A 12,790-nucleotide genomic window follows, 5' to 3' on the forward strand; every position below is an offset into this window, starting at 1 on the left:
AAAGAAGGTTAGAAAAAACAAAACAAAATTAACGGGCCTCAAGCCCGGCCCGAGACCCGACTGGCCCGGCCCGACCGGCCCGTAGCCCATTTGGCCCGAGGCCCGAAAGCCCGAAGTTTAATGAGCCTACATTTTTTAGGCCCATGTCCTTATAATTTTCGGGCGGGCTCGGGCCGGATTTCGGGCTCCGGGCTTAATTGACATCCCTACTAATAACAACAATATTAGCCAGAAAAAAAGTTTTTTTTTTCAGGCATGGAGTCTTTTTTTTTTCTACATCTCTAACGTTTCTTAGACATTAGACCATATCAAGGTATTTGTGATTAAAGATACTTTTCCGTAAATTTTTTTTGTATGCCCTATTTTTTATTTTTAGTGAAGCGTGCCTTGTCTTTGGCATTTGTTTGTTAATGAAATGTGAGGTGTATATGTAAATAATGTAGTAAAAATTGGACATATATATCCATACACACACGTATGTATAATGGTGTCTACAACTCTGATTATAAAAAAATAAACCCCAACTATTTTGGACGGTCATATATATAGACCATAATACTATATATTATTATATGATTTCTATTGTTCTTGATCTCTCCTCTAGCGTCAAACTTAGTCGAGGGATTGCATATTTTTAGTGATTCACTTTTGTTCATATAAAAATGATCTCTACATATGTATAGTGTATATATATGTGTGTGTATGTGTTATATATATATATATGTATGTATGTATGTATGTATATAATCAAGGGGTCGACCTCCACTTGTGACAAATGGGGGAAGTACTGCCCCGTCGGAGAAGACAAGGGCCGTACGGTCGGACGAACCAGTGATAGTGGTCGGAGGAATCACGGTCCCGGCTGATTAAATTTGAATATTGGATTCTATATATAAATGGCAATGTAATTGTCATCAGGTAAGTTCCAGCGTCGTCCCGAACAGATTCGTGTTGAACTTGAATCCCCACTCCCGTCCGTACGGTATCGTCCTCACGCCCAGATCGTCGTCTCCCGATCTGCAATGGACCCTAAGCTTCGCTCGTCTGGGGAGTTCGTTGACGATGAACACTGCCTTTAATTCCGGTTCGAACACGTAATCCCATAACAAGTTTCCACGGCATAGGTGATGGTTTTCTGATGATAACATGACCAGCAACATCATCACCACCATCGTCGTCGTCTTCATGAAGGTAAACCCTAATTTGAGTTTCACCATGGTTTTTCTTTTTCCCTTTCTTCTCGTGGGCTGTGATCAAAGTGTCCCGTTTTTTTAATATTTAATTTATAACGTTATAACGTATCTTCTAATTTATGATTATATGTTACAATATAAGTTATTTGCGAGCTACTTGACGTGTGAAACTACTGTTGTTATTACATCACCAATATATATATATATATATATATATATATATATATACATATAGCGTAAATAAGAAGAGTTTAATAACGTATAAAAAAAAATCTAAACGTATTTTGGTAGTTTTAATTAATAGGTCATTATGAATCCATTTATTACTTATTTGATATGGAAAAGAAGAATGTACATGAATTCAAGACCATGACCATTATATTTTGGGATATATAATAATTTATTGATCATAGAATTTGTATTTTAATTTACTAATCTATTTCACACCATTATTTGTATTCTTCTAGTTTCTATTCTTACCTATCAGTAATTATTTGTAATTTTCGGACTTTTAATTATTATTATATAATAAATAAATAAAACAAAATTGCTCTCACAAAATCTCTTGTACGCGCTGTAACTGCAAGTTCCTTGGAACGAAGAAGCCAAAAACTTTCCGTACCGACAAGTACTCCGACCGACGGAAAGAGGTAAGAAGGCCAAATGTGTTGTGATGTGTCTTATGATCAGACATCGCCGTCGCCACCGTCGCCGCCGTGATCTGCATAGCCGTCGCCATAGTTGTCGTCGTCATGCTGTTCTTGCTCTTGTTCTGCATCTCCGCCGTACATTGCGACTGGAACCGTCTCTTCTTCGAAACCCGATGCTTCGGCCATCATTTCTACATCTTTCTCCTTCACTCTCATTTCGTTTAGATTCTCGTCGCTGAAAAACGAGGCCAGCGGCTTCGATACCTGCCAACATAAGAACACGTTATCTCGGTTATTTTCTCGCCAAGCAAAATCATTTCCGGAGAGTAAAAGCTGTAGATCATAATAGCAAGTACTATAATCCATATTGAAGTTTGAAGTAGGGGTGTAAACGGGTCAGGATTCGCAACACAGCTTACTCTCAGCTTGTTTTTAGGCAAACCGAGTCAGGGTTTTTCTTTCTCGAGCCGGCTCATCACGAACCACAGACTAGCTCATGAAGTACAAAATATTTTCCTTAATTTTTAATTATTTTATTAAGATTTCAGATTTATTAATGTTTTTTAATATTTATATTTTTTATTTGATTCGCGAGCGCAAGCGAACCGAGTTAAGGCCAAGCATTATCTGGCTCGTTTAAAAACGAGCTGGGCAAAACCAAACCCAAAAATTTCGAGCTCACGACAATCCGGGCCAGACCGAGTCGAGCCAACTTGTTTTATGCCCCTAGTTTGAAAACCTCGGGATTTGAAAAAATTTCACTGTTATACATCTTGGGGTAAGTTCAAGATCGTTTTTTCATTTACCTTGAATAGTTGATTTCTCTGCTCAGCACTTTCTATGAGATTTCTCCAGTGTTCATCATTCCTCAACGTTGCAGCCGAACCAACAACCTGAAATTGAAGTTCAAGAGACTGTCTTATACAAGAAAACAGAGAGAGGTAACGTATATAGATAGGCGCCTGTTGAAATTTAACGCACCAATACTGAAGATTTAGCTCGTGTAATCCCGACATTCATTCTCCGGAAGTCAGATACGAAACCTATCCCTCCTTTCTCGTTCGCTCTGACACATGAAAATATTGCAACATCCTTCTCCCTTCCCTGTAAAATGATCACGAAATGAAGAAAAAAGTGCGAAAAAAAAAAGATTTTAATTTGTGGGTTACAATGCAACTTTTACGAATCAAACGAAAACATATTTTCAACCAGATACAACAGATGAAGTTTCATCGAATTTCAGAGCCAACCCAGTTGATGTTTCAGTACAAAAAGTCAATATGATCACTCTCGATGGGAAATATAACGGATGGAAATATTACCTGGAAACCATCGACTGTGTTTATATCGACAACTTTTTCTGCCTCCACACCGAACATCTCCTTGAACCGATTCTTAAAAGTTTTAACTTGGTAGCTGTATGGAGATATGATAGCTAGCTGAGAACTTGATTTAAGCTCCGGGTACATGGATACGAGTTTATGGTAGATGAGAAGAACGAATTCCACTTCGTCTAGATTTATCCAAGATCCAGTTCCCTTCGTGTATATCGAAGAAGCAAAATGGACCAAAGCAACGGTATTTATGCCATTCACGGCTTGTCTGAGCTTCAATGTCAGATCCATCTTCCAGTGCCTCATCATAGAACTCTTTTGAAGGGAAGCATCTTATCTTGATTTTTACACCAAAAGGAAATAATAGTCAAAGGCTTTAACAACTGATTATAGTTCTTAAAGTTTATCGATTACTAAAAAATTTATGTAATAAGGATATTAAACGAGAGCATATGATCATACCTGTGGATGCATCCGGTATTGGGTCTTCAACATTTTTACTGGGTAACCAGCCCTTTGAAGTCTCTTGAACAAGCTTGTACCATAGCTTCCATTGAAGAAAGGAAAAAGACATGGTTAAGAAAAGATTCGAACAATATATGTGAAGAGGATTACACGAAAACTTAATGCCCCGACACAATGAGAGACCAACCCAAATTTCTCAGCGACAGGAGAGATCACAGTGGCCGGAAGTTGAACTGGATCTCCTACCTGAAATTATCATGAAAGAAAATAACAGAGATGCGGTCATGATGAAAACAATAAGCCATTTGTAAGAATTTTAACAAAAGAAAGAAAGGCAGAGCCTATAAGAGGTTACCAGAAATACTTGTTTACATCCTGTTGCCAGAGGGACAAGAGTTGCTGGCTCAACCTGCAAGTGAAATGTGAGATTAAATTACGTTAATAATATTACGAAGTGTCAATAAACATTTACATATTTTCTACCCACAAAGCAAATCACTTGAGAAAAGCTAAGTACTCTTAGGGAGGAATCAGAAAGAGTTTTCGGCATTATTAAGGGAGAAAGACAAAGTAAAACGACACCATGCCTTATTCTGAATGGGAAAGAACCATTTAACTTTGTATTTAGTAGGAGAATGAGAATGAGATTATTCTATGATTTCTGAAACTGCTAGGTATTATATAGTTATTAAGATCAAAGACTAGCTAGAGTTTCATGTTTCAAGAAGAGACCACCACATGTTTACATGTCATGAAAACTACAAGAAATAGAAGTATCTGAAAACCCATGCATTAACCTATTTTCAGACAAGTAATTTCATGTTGAAAAATGTAGAAAATTGAAGGGCCCTTACAGCTTGTGCAGCTTCATCTATTATAACAACATCGAAACCACGGGTTGATCTGGTGAGAAGAGCAGAACCACTGAAGCTAAGTGTAGAGAACACCTGAAAAGAACATGGAAACGGAATTGGATATTCAGGAACATGTATGATAAAAACATAAAAAAAAAATGATGAAACACAAAGGGGCCAGTCTCCAATACAATTGCAGCCTCGTCCAGAATCGCAGCACGTATATTATCCAAATCAGTTCCTGCGGTTCCTTGTTTTGGTTTATCAGATGCCGAGCCACGTTTTTGAGCCACCTGCAAAGTGGTGTTTGTCAGCCCGATTTCCAAATACATGTTTTTAATTCAATTCAAAATTAGCAGTTTCTTCATCTATCCTCCACAAGTTTAGTCCCTTCAGACCGAAGATTCATCCTAGCATAACCAATGGAACTTGTATAGGCCAAATAAAAAGATTCATTTCCAAATTGTAAAATTACAAGAAACAAACAGATAAGAGAAAGAACCAACAATAGAAGCTGCTAGATACATACAAGGTGATCCAGCGATACTGACATGACTGAATGATGTGGCTTGAGACCAATCCGTACGATTTTGGGCGTATACGTTTGGACGTTTTCATCACGAAGACCTGAAAATACAAAAGGTTATACCATTTTATAATAAAATAATTTTAAAGAGTTGTACCAATCACACAGTCTGCAAAGGAAATTTCAAATGGTTTAGCATCTGTCGAAAGAATCACATACCGGTAGTTAGAAGCCGTAACACAATCTCATCAAGCGCAGAGTTTGATGGAGCACAAACAAGTACACGTATTCTATACTTCCGACTGGCATTAACCACCTCTGGTTTCTGTATTGTGTTACAGAAGATCAGATAGTGGGTTTCCCTAAATTCACGTAATGACATCTTCAGACAGACATACCAATTCATTTCCAGTGGTTGGGAAAAAGCCGTCATCACCATCAACAGGCATTATAGCATCTCTGGGGTTGCCACCAAATAGCCAAGGAGATGCTCGTTTCCAGTGAATGTATCTGACCCATAAATATATAGGACAAGTTAACTATGAAATCAGAAATTCAGACAGGGATATCCATCAATTTCAACTCCTAGTTTCAAGTTTCCAAGTCGAAGAGCGTGATCTCCTCTGAAAAGATTTGCAAATTATAACATATGTAGTGAAGAAATGTGAGAATAAAATGGCAGAAAAAATATTAATAGAGCGAACAGAATCATACTTCTCTTCAGTGGTCATTTCAAGTCCACGCTTCACTGCACGCTCTACACCTCTTGTTTTTCAGTGAGATAAGAAGCCAAGAAAGAGGGTCACAGTTTAGAATATGTAGAGATAAATTAAAGCAATTCTAGCTAAACAAACATCGCAGGGATAGAAATGTCAAGTTCCATACTTAGATTGGACTCTAGCTGGAGTTGCATGCAGAATGGCACTGAGGATACTCAGAATTGTCTGAGTTTTTCCAGTACCCGGAGGACCCTAAAGGAAGAACAGAGTCAATATTCTTATGGAATTGTAATCAGTTCAATTCCAACCGCTTGTAAATGCAATTTGGAGAAGAATTCTCCTAAATTCCTCGTATAGCCAGGGAGTTACAATACCAATTCAGATATTGCAGACTTCAAGATGCCCACATTTTTTATGTATCTTTTATTGTAATCTTGAGACTCAAATAGAAACACAATGGAGAAGAAACATAATGATAACTCGTTGCAAAAAATGCTAAAACAAGTTCAAAGAAAAAGTCAAACCTGTATTAAAACAAAAGATTTTCTTGAGAGACCAACCTGCAAAATATTTCATTTCGATAAAAGGAGAGAAAATATATGTTAGTAAAAACCTGTGGCGAACAGGAAAATTGTTCACAGGCCAGGCAGAAAACAGTCTGTTCCCCCTTACACTTGCAAGAAAGAACCAAGTTTACAATCTAAAAAATGGAAAAGAAGGAAAGAAAGACAGTCGAATGATAAAGAGCATACTTACATCAATAGCTTCTTTTTGGGATTTATTGAGATTTTCTTTAAAGAATTCATGCAGAGGTTCTGATATTTTCCACGCCTCATCTCCGTAACCACAAGATTTTTCTGCTGTAGTTAGTATTAAATCCTTAAAAGGGAGAGAGCTGACCGACCGTAATGCTACATATTCCCGGATAATTGTTGATAAGCTACATAACTGCAAAACAATTGAACGGGAGCTATGGTTTAAGAGAGGCAAATCCAATGGGCAGTGTCACGGGATGAAGATTATGTATAGGATATGGGGAAAAGGTTAAAAAGTTATTTATTCATTTCTCATCAGACATTGAAACACACAAGAGTCGTGAGTGCTCTTCGGATATACTTGTTTAACAGATTGATAGAAGTCGTTTGAGCACATGCCATTGTCAACATGTATTCTAAGTTATCAAAACCGGAAAACCATGTTTCCACTAATCTAGCAGTAGTCTAAAAGAATCAGAAACAAAAAAATAAATAAATAAAGACCGAGCTCACGCATTGTGAAAGGATAAAGGAACAACCAAAAACAAAAAATCAAGAAAAGAAAGGAACTACATAGATATATGATCAAATATTAGAAACGAAAGCATGCTACTAGATCTTCATGTTTGTAAATAACTAACCTTTAAACTAAACAATCTTTTCTCTACGGCGCTAGCAGATGATGTAATAAGAGTCCTCATATTTGATAGGGCTTGGATATATGATGCTGTTCTTGAGGGCTTAATATTTTTGGTTATCTGCACCATCTCTTCAGCTAAATACATGCGTAGACGTAGAAGATTCCTTTGGCGATGTTCCACCAATGCAAACGCGTAGGACGATGGAAAAAAATTCTCTTTAACCTGCAAAAGGTAATTGCCTCGATGAATCCTGCATTCAAGAATTACTACTATAGAAGAAGCTGTAAAAGAGATTAAAACAATAAGCAATGATATACAAAATAAAACAAAACGTCTCCCCCAAAATCAGGAATATTACCTCCTCTTTCGATAACATCAAAAAATCATTCTGAGAAATCGACTCGTCCTCATCTGCTTCATATGTGACTAGTGGAAAGTGAAACCCATCAGCCTCGCTACACTCCATTACTAGCCTCATTTTACACTCCGGTGCTGTCATAATCAAGCAGACATTAGAAATGAGGGGAAAACAAAGATAAAGAAAGACAGGAAAGTCATTTCACAGACAAACAAATGTGTTAAGAAATATTTGAGTGATTGATATGGCCTAACAGCAAAAAAACATAGATAAACAACATTTTATAAGGAATTGAATATGCATCCAGAAATATATATAGGGCGAAGTAAATGCTGGAAGAATAGGGAACTCTGGCAATCAATAAATCAAAGCCTTGGTTGCATATAAGTATCAAAACTAACAGGAGAACCAAGATAAATATGATTAGCAGAACTGAAAATCCGCTCCTACTTTTTCTTCCATGATCATTAGATTAAACAAACAGAAAATAACCGATAGGCGATAGCTGCAAATAAATAACTTCCAAAGTTCCAATAGTTTTCAAATTATTTTCATTTCACAAACCTTCGTCACTGTCTTTTCTCTGCACAATTTGAGCTTTAACTTCCTCAAATAGAAGTGGCTCAAATGTCTCCAAATAATCATCAACATCTTCGTAAGTATCTTTTATTTCCTTTAACCTCAAATTAGAATTCTTTCTGCCTTTCCCCTGAATCATCAAAATTGAATTGAAATTGTGAAAAAGAAAACCAAATAGAAAATGTATTTACCCTTTACAACAAAACCATCCCTTATCAAAAGAATCCCCCATAGCCGATAAAGAAAAAAGAAAAATAGGAGCTCCAGGATTAGGAAATACCTCATATTCTTGCATAAGCTGTTTAAAGTCCCAGCCTAGAATTATTTTGCAAAAACGAATAACCGAAGCTTCTTCTTGAAGCTTGTCCTTGTCAACTGCCATTATGCCGATTTCTCTCTCTACAAAAATTTACAGCCAGCTTCCACTAGAACAAGAATTAAAGTACAGGTTATCATTATATAACGAAAAACAGAGCATGCATACTTTGGTAAGAATAAAAAGAAACACAAAAAAAAAAAACTGATCGATGCAGACAAGACAAACAAAACTATCCCACACAAAAGATCAGACTTCTACAAAAGCTAAAAAAGTTCAGGAAGTAGATACCAAAATATACAATTGGAGGGAAAGGAGACTGAGCAATTCTTGATGAACAAAACTCAATATACCAAGGTTCTTCCCAATTGGTGGGAAAGTAGCTAAACAAACTTTTATCATTCATAGGGTCACCACAGTGGCGTTGAGATTTAATTGGGGGTTGAATTTTGATTAGGTTAGATTCAGCCTAGATCAGTGGAATTTCAATTGAGTTAAAAATCAAATTTTTATGAAGAATGCATCTCGATTCGTTAAACCCAACTAGCACCAGATTCCAACTCATAATAGCTGCTCAAAAACTCTGATTTTCCATGAAAACCCGAACTATATACATCAAAAGCTCCGAACTTCGTCAAAAACCTAAGGCTCGCAAGCCTAAACCAAGAACACCCGATATTATTCACTTAATACAAATTACGCAAACAGATTCAAAACCCGATTTCGACAAACATAAACCAAGGAAAAAAATCAAACGTCGGCGGATAAAGGAAGAATTCGAACTAAAGGTACCTCAAATTGGAAAGTGACGATCTGGGTTGAGGACGAAACCCTAGAATCGGAGGAATTCAATGCCGTCGATGGTGGTATGGCAAAGAGGGGATCTTTTCTACTGTTGAACTTGAAACGGCGAGGGTGAGGAAAAGGAAGCGAGGAGAATCCTCCTTGTATTTTTTGAAAGAAGTTTTTAGTCAGGGAAAAAAGGAAGTACCTTTTTCCGTCCCCAATTAAAAAATCTTTAAAAAAAAACGTTGTTTTTGTTCACTGAATGTTCTTTCCTTTTTTTTTTCTTTTTTTTTTAACAAGATCCGCGCCGCGATGTGCGGTTTAATATATATATATATATAGATATTTATTTTTATAAAATTTATTAATATAAATATTATAAAATGATATAAAGTATTTATTTAATATAGATTGAATTTATTGATAAAATTTAAATGTTGTAAAATTATTGTTGTTCATTATATAATAAAAATAGATCTATCGTTCTCTTTTCTACACGTAATTTTTATGTTAATGATTTGTTGTGGATTCTCAATTTTGTTTCGATCTATACAAAACGTTTTGTTATAAATTATTAAATAAAAATAATATTATTAAATATTATACTTGTGGTTTATTTTAAAAATGATTGAATCTGTATACTTTATATCAAACTTTTGATGATATTTAGTTATGCATCTATCGTATAAAATATTTTTTAGAATTTATTGATATGAATACATTAAAAATTGATATAGATTATTTATTTGATATAGTAAAAATATATATGTTATATTCATTATTATAAAACTAACATTATATTGTTTGTATAAAGAAATAAAATAGTGAATGAATTGAATTGTCATTATATAGACGACGTATAGATTTGATGTCACCAAATTATTTTGATCGTCTTCAATATTAATCTTTATTTTTTTCGATATTTATCAAAACTTTAGTTATAAGGATGATAAAAATAGTATTTTTAAATATTATACTTATAGTTTTTTAAATATTAAATTTATATATGTGTCACTAACTTTTTTTTTAATTTTTTTATGATGTTAAATTTTTCACCTATATAATTTGTTTAAATAATAACGTGTTAACTGTTAATTGATTCATAAAAAATATATTTATATACTTAATACTCATATTATTTTATATAAAAATCTATTAAATATATAGAGGTTTTTTTATGTTGTAATATGATCAAATATGACATGCATACGTACATATAAGGGAGCAGGGACATATGTCCCCACTCAAAAAAATTAAAAATACAGTAATGCATTTATAATTTTTATAAAGTTTCAAGAGAGTTCAAGAGTACTCAGTTAATTTTTTATGTGGACCCTTTCCCATCTTTTTTTCTGTTTTTTGTATTATAATTTTATTAAAAATAGGTTATGTATTGTTTTAGTCATTTTTGTTTTTTCTTTTTCAATTTAAAATTCTTTACTAATACAAAATTACTTTGAAAAGGTTTTTCTAATACAAAATTACTTAAAACAAAACACAGTTATAAACACAATATTTAGTTGTCATTTCTATTGTTTCCATTTATTTTTTATCTATTTTTAATCTTCCATCTTTTTTCTAGTCTTTAATCATATAAAAAATAAAGAATAACCAAATTAAAGGTATATAAGTGTTATAATTTTTATTTGAAGTAATAATTGTGGTTATTAGTGGATTATATATGAATATAACTTTTGCGAGTCTTGTCCGTTGTTTGTTTTAATTTGTTTTTAATTGTTTTTACTCATTCAGTATAATATAATAAATTACAATTACAGTTTTGTACTTTTCTATATAGTGATAATTTTTTTTAATTGTAATAATTTATTGATTTTAAAATTTTTTATATATAAGATTTTAAATATAAGTGTAATTAAATAAAATTCAATAATATATAAAACTAATATCAAAATACTAAATACACTTTAAATATAAGTGTAATCCGATTAAAATAACAATATTAAATAAAATAAATAGAAAAATAGTTTTTTATAAAATAAAGATGACCTTTTTATTTTTAATTATACTAATCTATTAATAATTTTTTTTTATGTAATACAAGTACACTCAAATAAAAATATTAATAATATATACAATTAAAATAAAAATAGAATTTTTTATAATAAAGATGAATATTTTGAATTATAATAATCTATATTTATGGTAATAGGTAATGAGAATTTTAATAACCAAATAAAATTAAATAAAATTGTCACATAGATGATGAAGCGGTCGTTGAGGTATTTCTCATTAAATTACTTCAAACACAATTATTTATATATATAGATTTAGTTGAAAAAATATAGAATAATTTTTTTTATAAAGATAAAATATATGTTTTTATTAGTTTATGGTATTATGTAAAATTATTTCAATATAAATTAAAATTGTTTAGAAAAAGAGCAAATATATATGTGAAAAATAATGAACCAATGCGATGTTTACAAAATAATACATGTTATTTATAGGTATAAAAGAAAAAAAATAAAGAAAAATGACATAATAATACAAACGGCTAGTTACAAAGAGAAGATAGAATAGAGACATTTACTTGACTGTATACATTTCTTAACACAAATATCTCGTTATATTGGTTTGTACATGAGGTTGTCCATTGCTTTCTCTTGTGGAATTTGCCATTGCTCATTTTATTTGTGATCCACTTCGTATCTTGCAAGATATATCAACAAAAAAAAAATTGCAAGATATATTTCTCATTAAGTGAAATTAATAATGATGTAAATCACTTGTTCTATAGGAGACGACACATAAAATAATTGATCTTTTATTTTGTTATGTCACACATGTAGAAAGTCTTAAGTTCGAAATGGTTAACACGAGGAAAACTTCTCGGGTAAGTGTCTAAATCTCTTTCAATTTCGGTATAAAATCTCACACGAGTTTGGATTTAGAAACAATTAGGTTAAAAAAAAGTATTGGAAAAAAAACCAAATAGTTGTTTTCTTTTTCAAATATTAATGAGTCTAAGTCCAATTGAGTTTAAGGTCCAAATTTAAAATTGAAGCCCAAATTAAAAGAGGTTACTTGTGAAGTCCAAATTAAATTCAAAGAGATTAATTGAAAAGTCCAAAGAGTAAGCCCAATATCTTTTATTTAAAAGTGTTTTGTGGAAGAAAAAAAATTTGGAATATTATTTTTGTTTTTTTTTTTGAAAAAAAAGGTTTAGTTAAACAAAATCGAAAGTAACTTTTCCTGTAAATTGGGGAAGCAAGCTTTGTCTTAGCGAGTCGGGTTTGAAGAGGAAGCCCTTTATATCCTCCTCATAGTAAGGACGTGGGAATCGGGGTGAACCCTCTGGCTATCACTGGAAGCGAGCCAAACCAATTTATAAGTTAAGTGAAACTCGGTTTAGTTTATAAGCTTTGTGAAAGCTAACAATGATTGGATTTATTCAACAGATCATTGATAATCCAAGAAATCCCATGGATTCAAATACTGCTCCAGGGAATGAGATTTATGCTATGGATATCGATGAGAATCCTCATATAGCGGAGGTTACTAACCCCGTTAATCATGATGTTACTGGCACAGATATGAATAATCAAGTGCCAAACGTCGCGAACGTTGTTGTCCTTCCAGGAATGGCTTCGGTT

General features: G+C 33.1%; 1 protein-coding gene across 1 annotated transcript; it reads right to left on the reverse strand.

Moving 5' to 3' along the window:
• Positions 1–1,683: 1,683 nt before the first annotated feature.
• LOC104802561 (probable helicase MAGATAMA 3) lies at positions 1,684–9,362 on the reverse strand. Its single transcript, XM_010526212.2, is given in 22 exon segments — positions 1,684–2,107; positions 2,650–2,736; positions 2,825–2,947; positions 3,166–3,379; positions 3,381–3,514; positions 3,640–3,724; positions 3,830–3,888; positions 3,998–4,051; positions 4,497–4,589; positions 4,688–4,789; positions 5,026–5,123; positions 5,242–5,347; positions 5,421–5,532; positions 5,737–5,787; positions 5,908–5,993; positions 6,266–6,301; positions 6,498–6,689; positions 7,138–7,359; positions 7,496–7,629; positions 8,060–8,204; positions 8,355–8,499; positions 9,183–9,362. Coding segments are annotated over 21 exon segments (2,463 nt in total). The 5' UTR covers positions 8,457–8,499; positions 9,183–9,362; the 3' UTR covers positions 1,684–1,879.
• Between the last annotated feature and the right edge of the window lie 3,428 nt (positions 9,363–12,790).

The sequence above is a fragment of the Tarenaya hassleriana genome, unplaced genomic scaffold (assembly GCF_000463585.1).
Source record: "Tarenaya hassleriana unplaced genomic scaffold, ASM46358v1 Cleome8, whole genome shotgun sequence".
NCBI classification, from domain to species: Eukaryota; Viridiplantae; Streptophyta; class Magnoliopsida; order Brassicales; family Cleomaceae; genus Tarenaya; species Tarenaya hassleriana.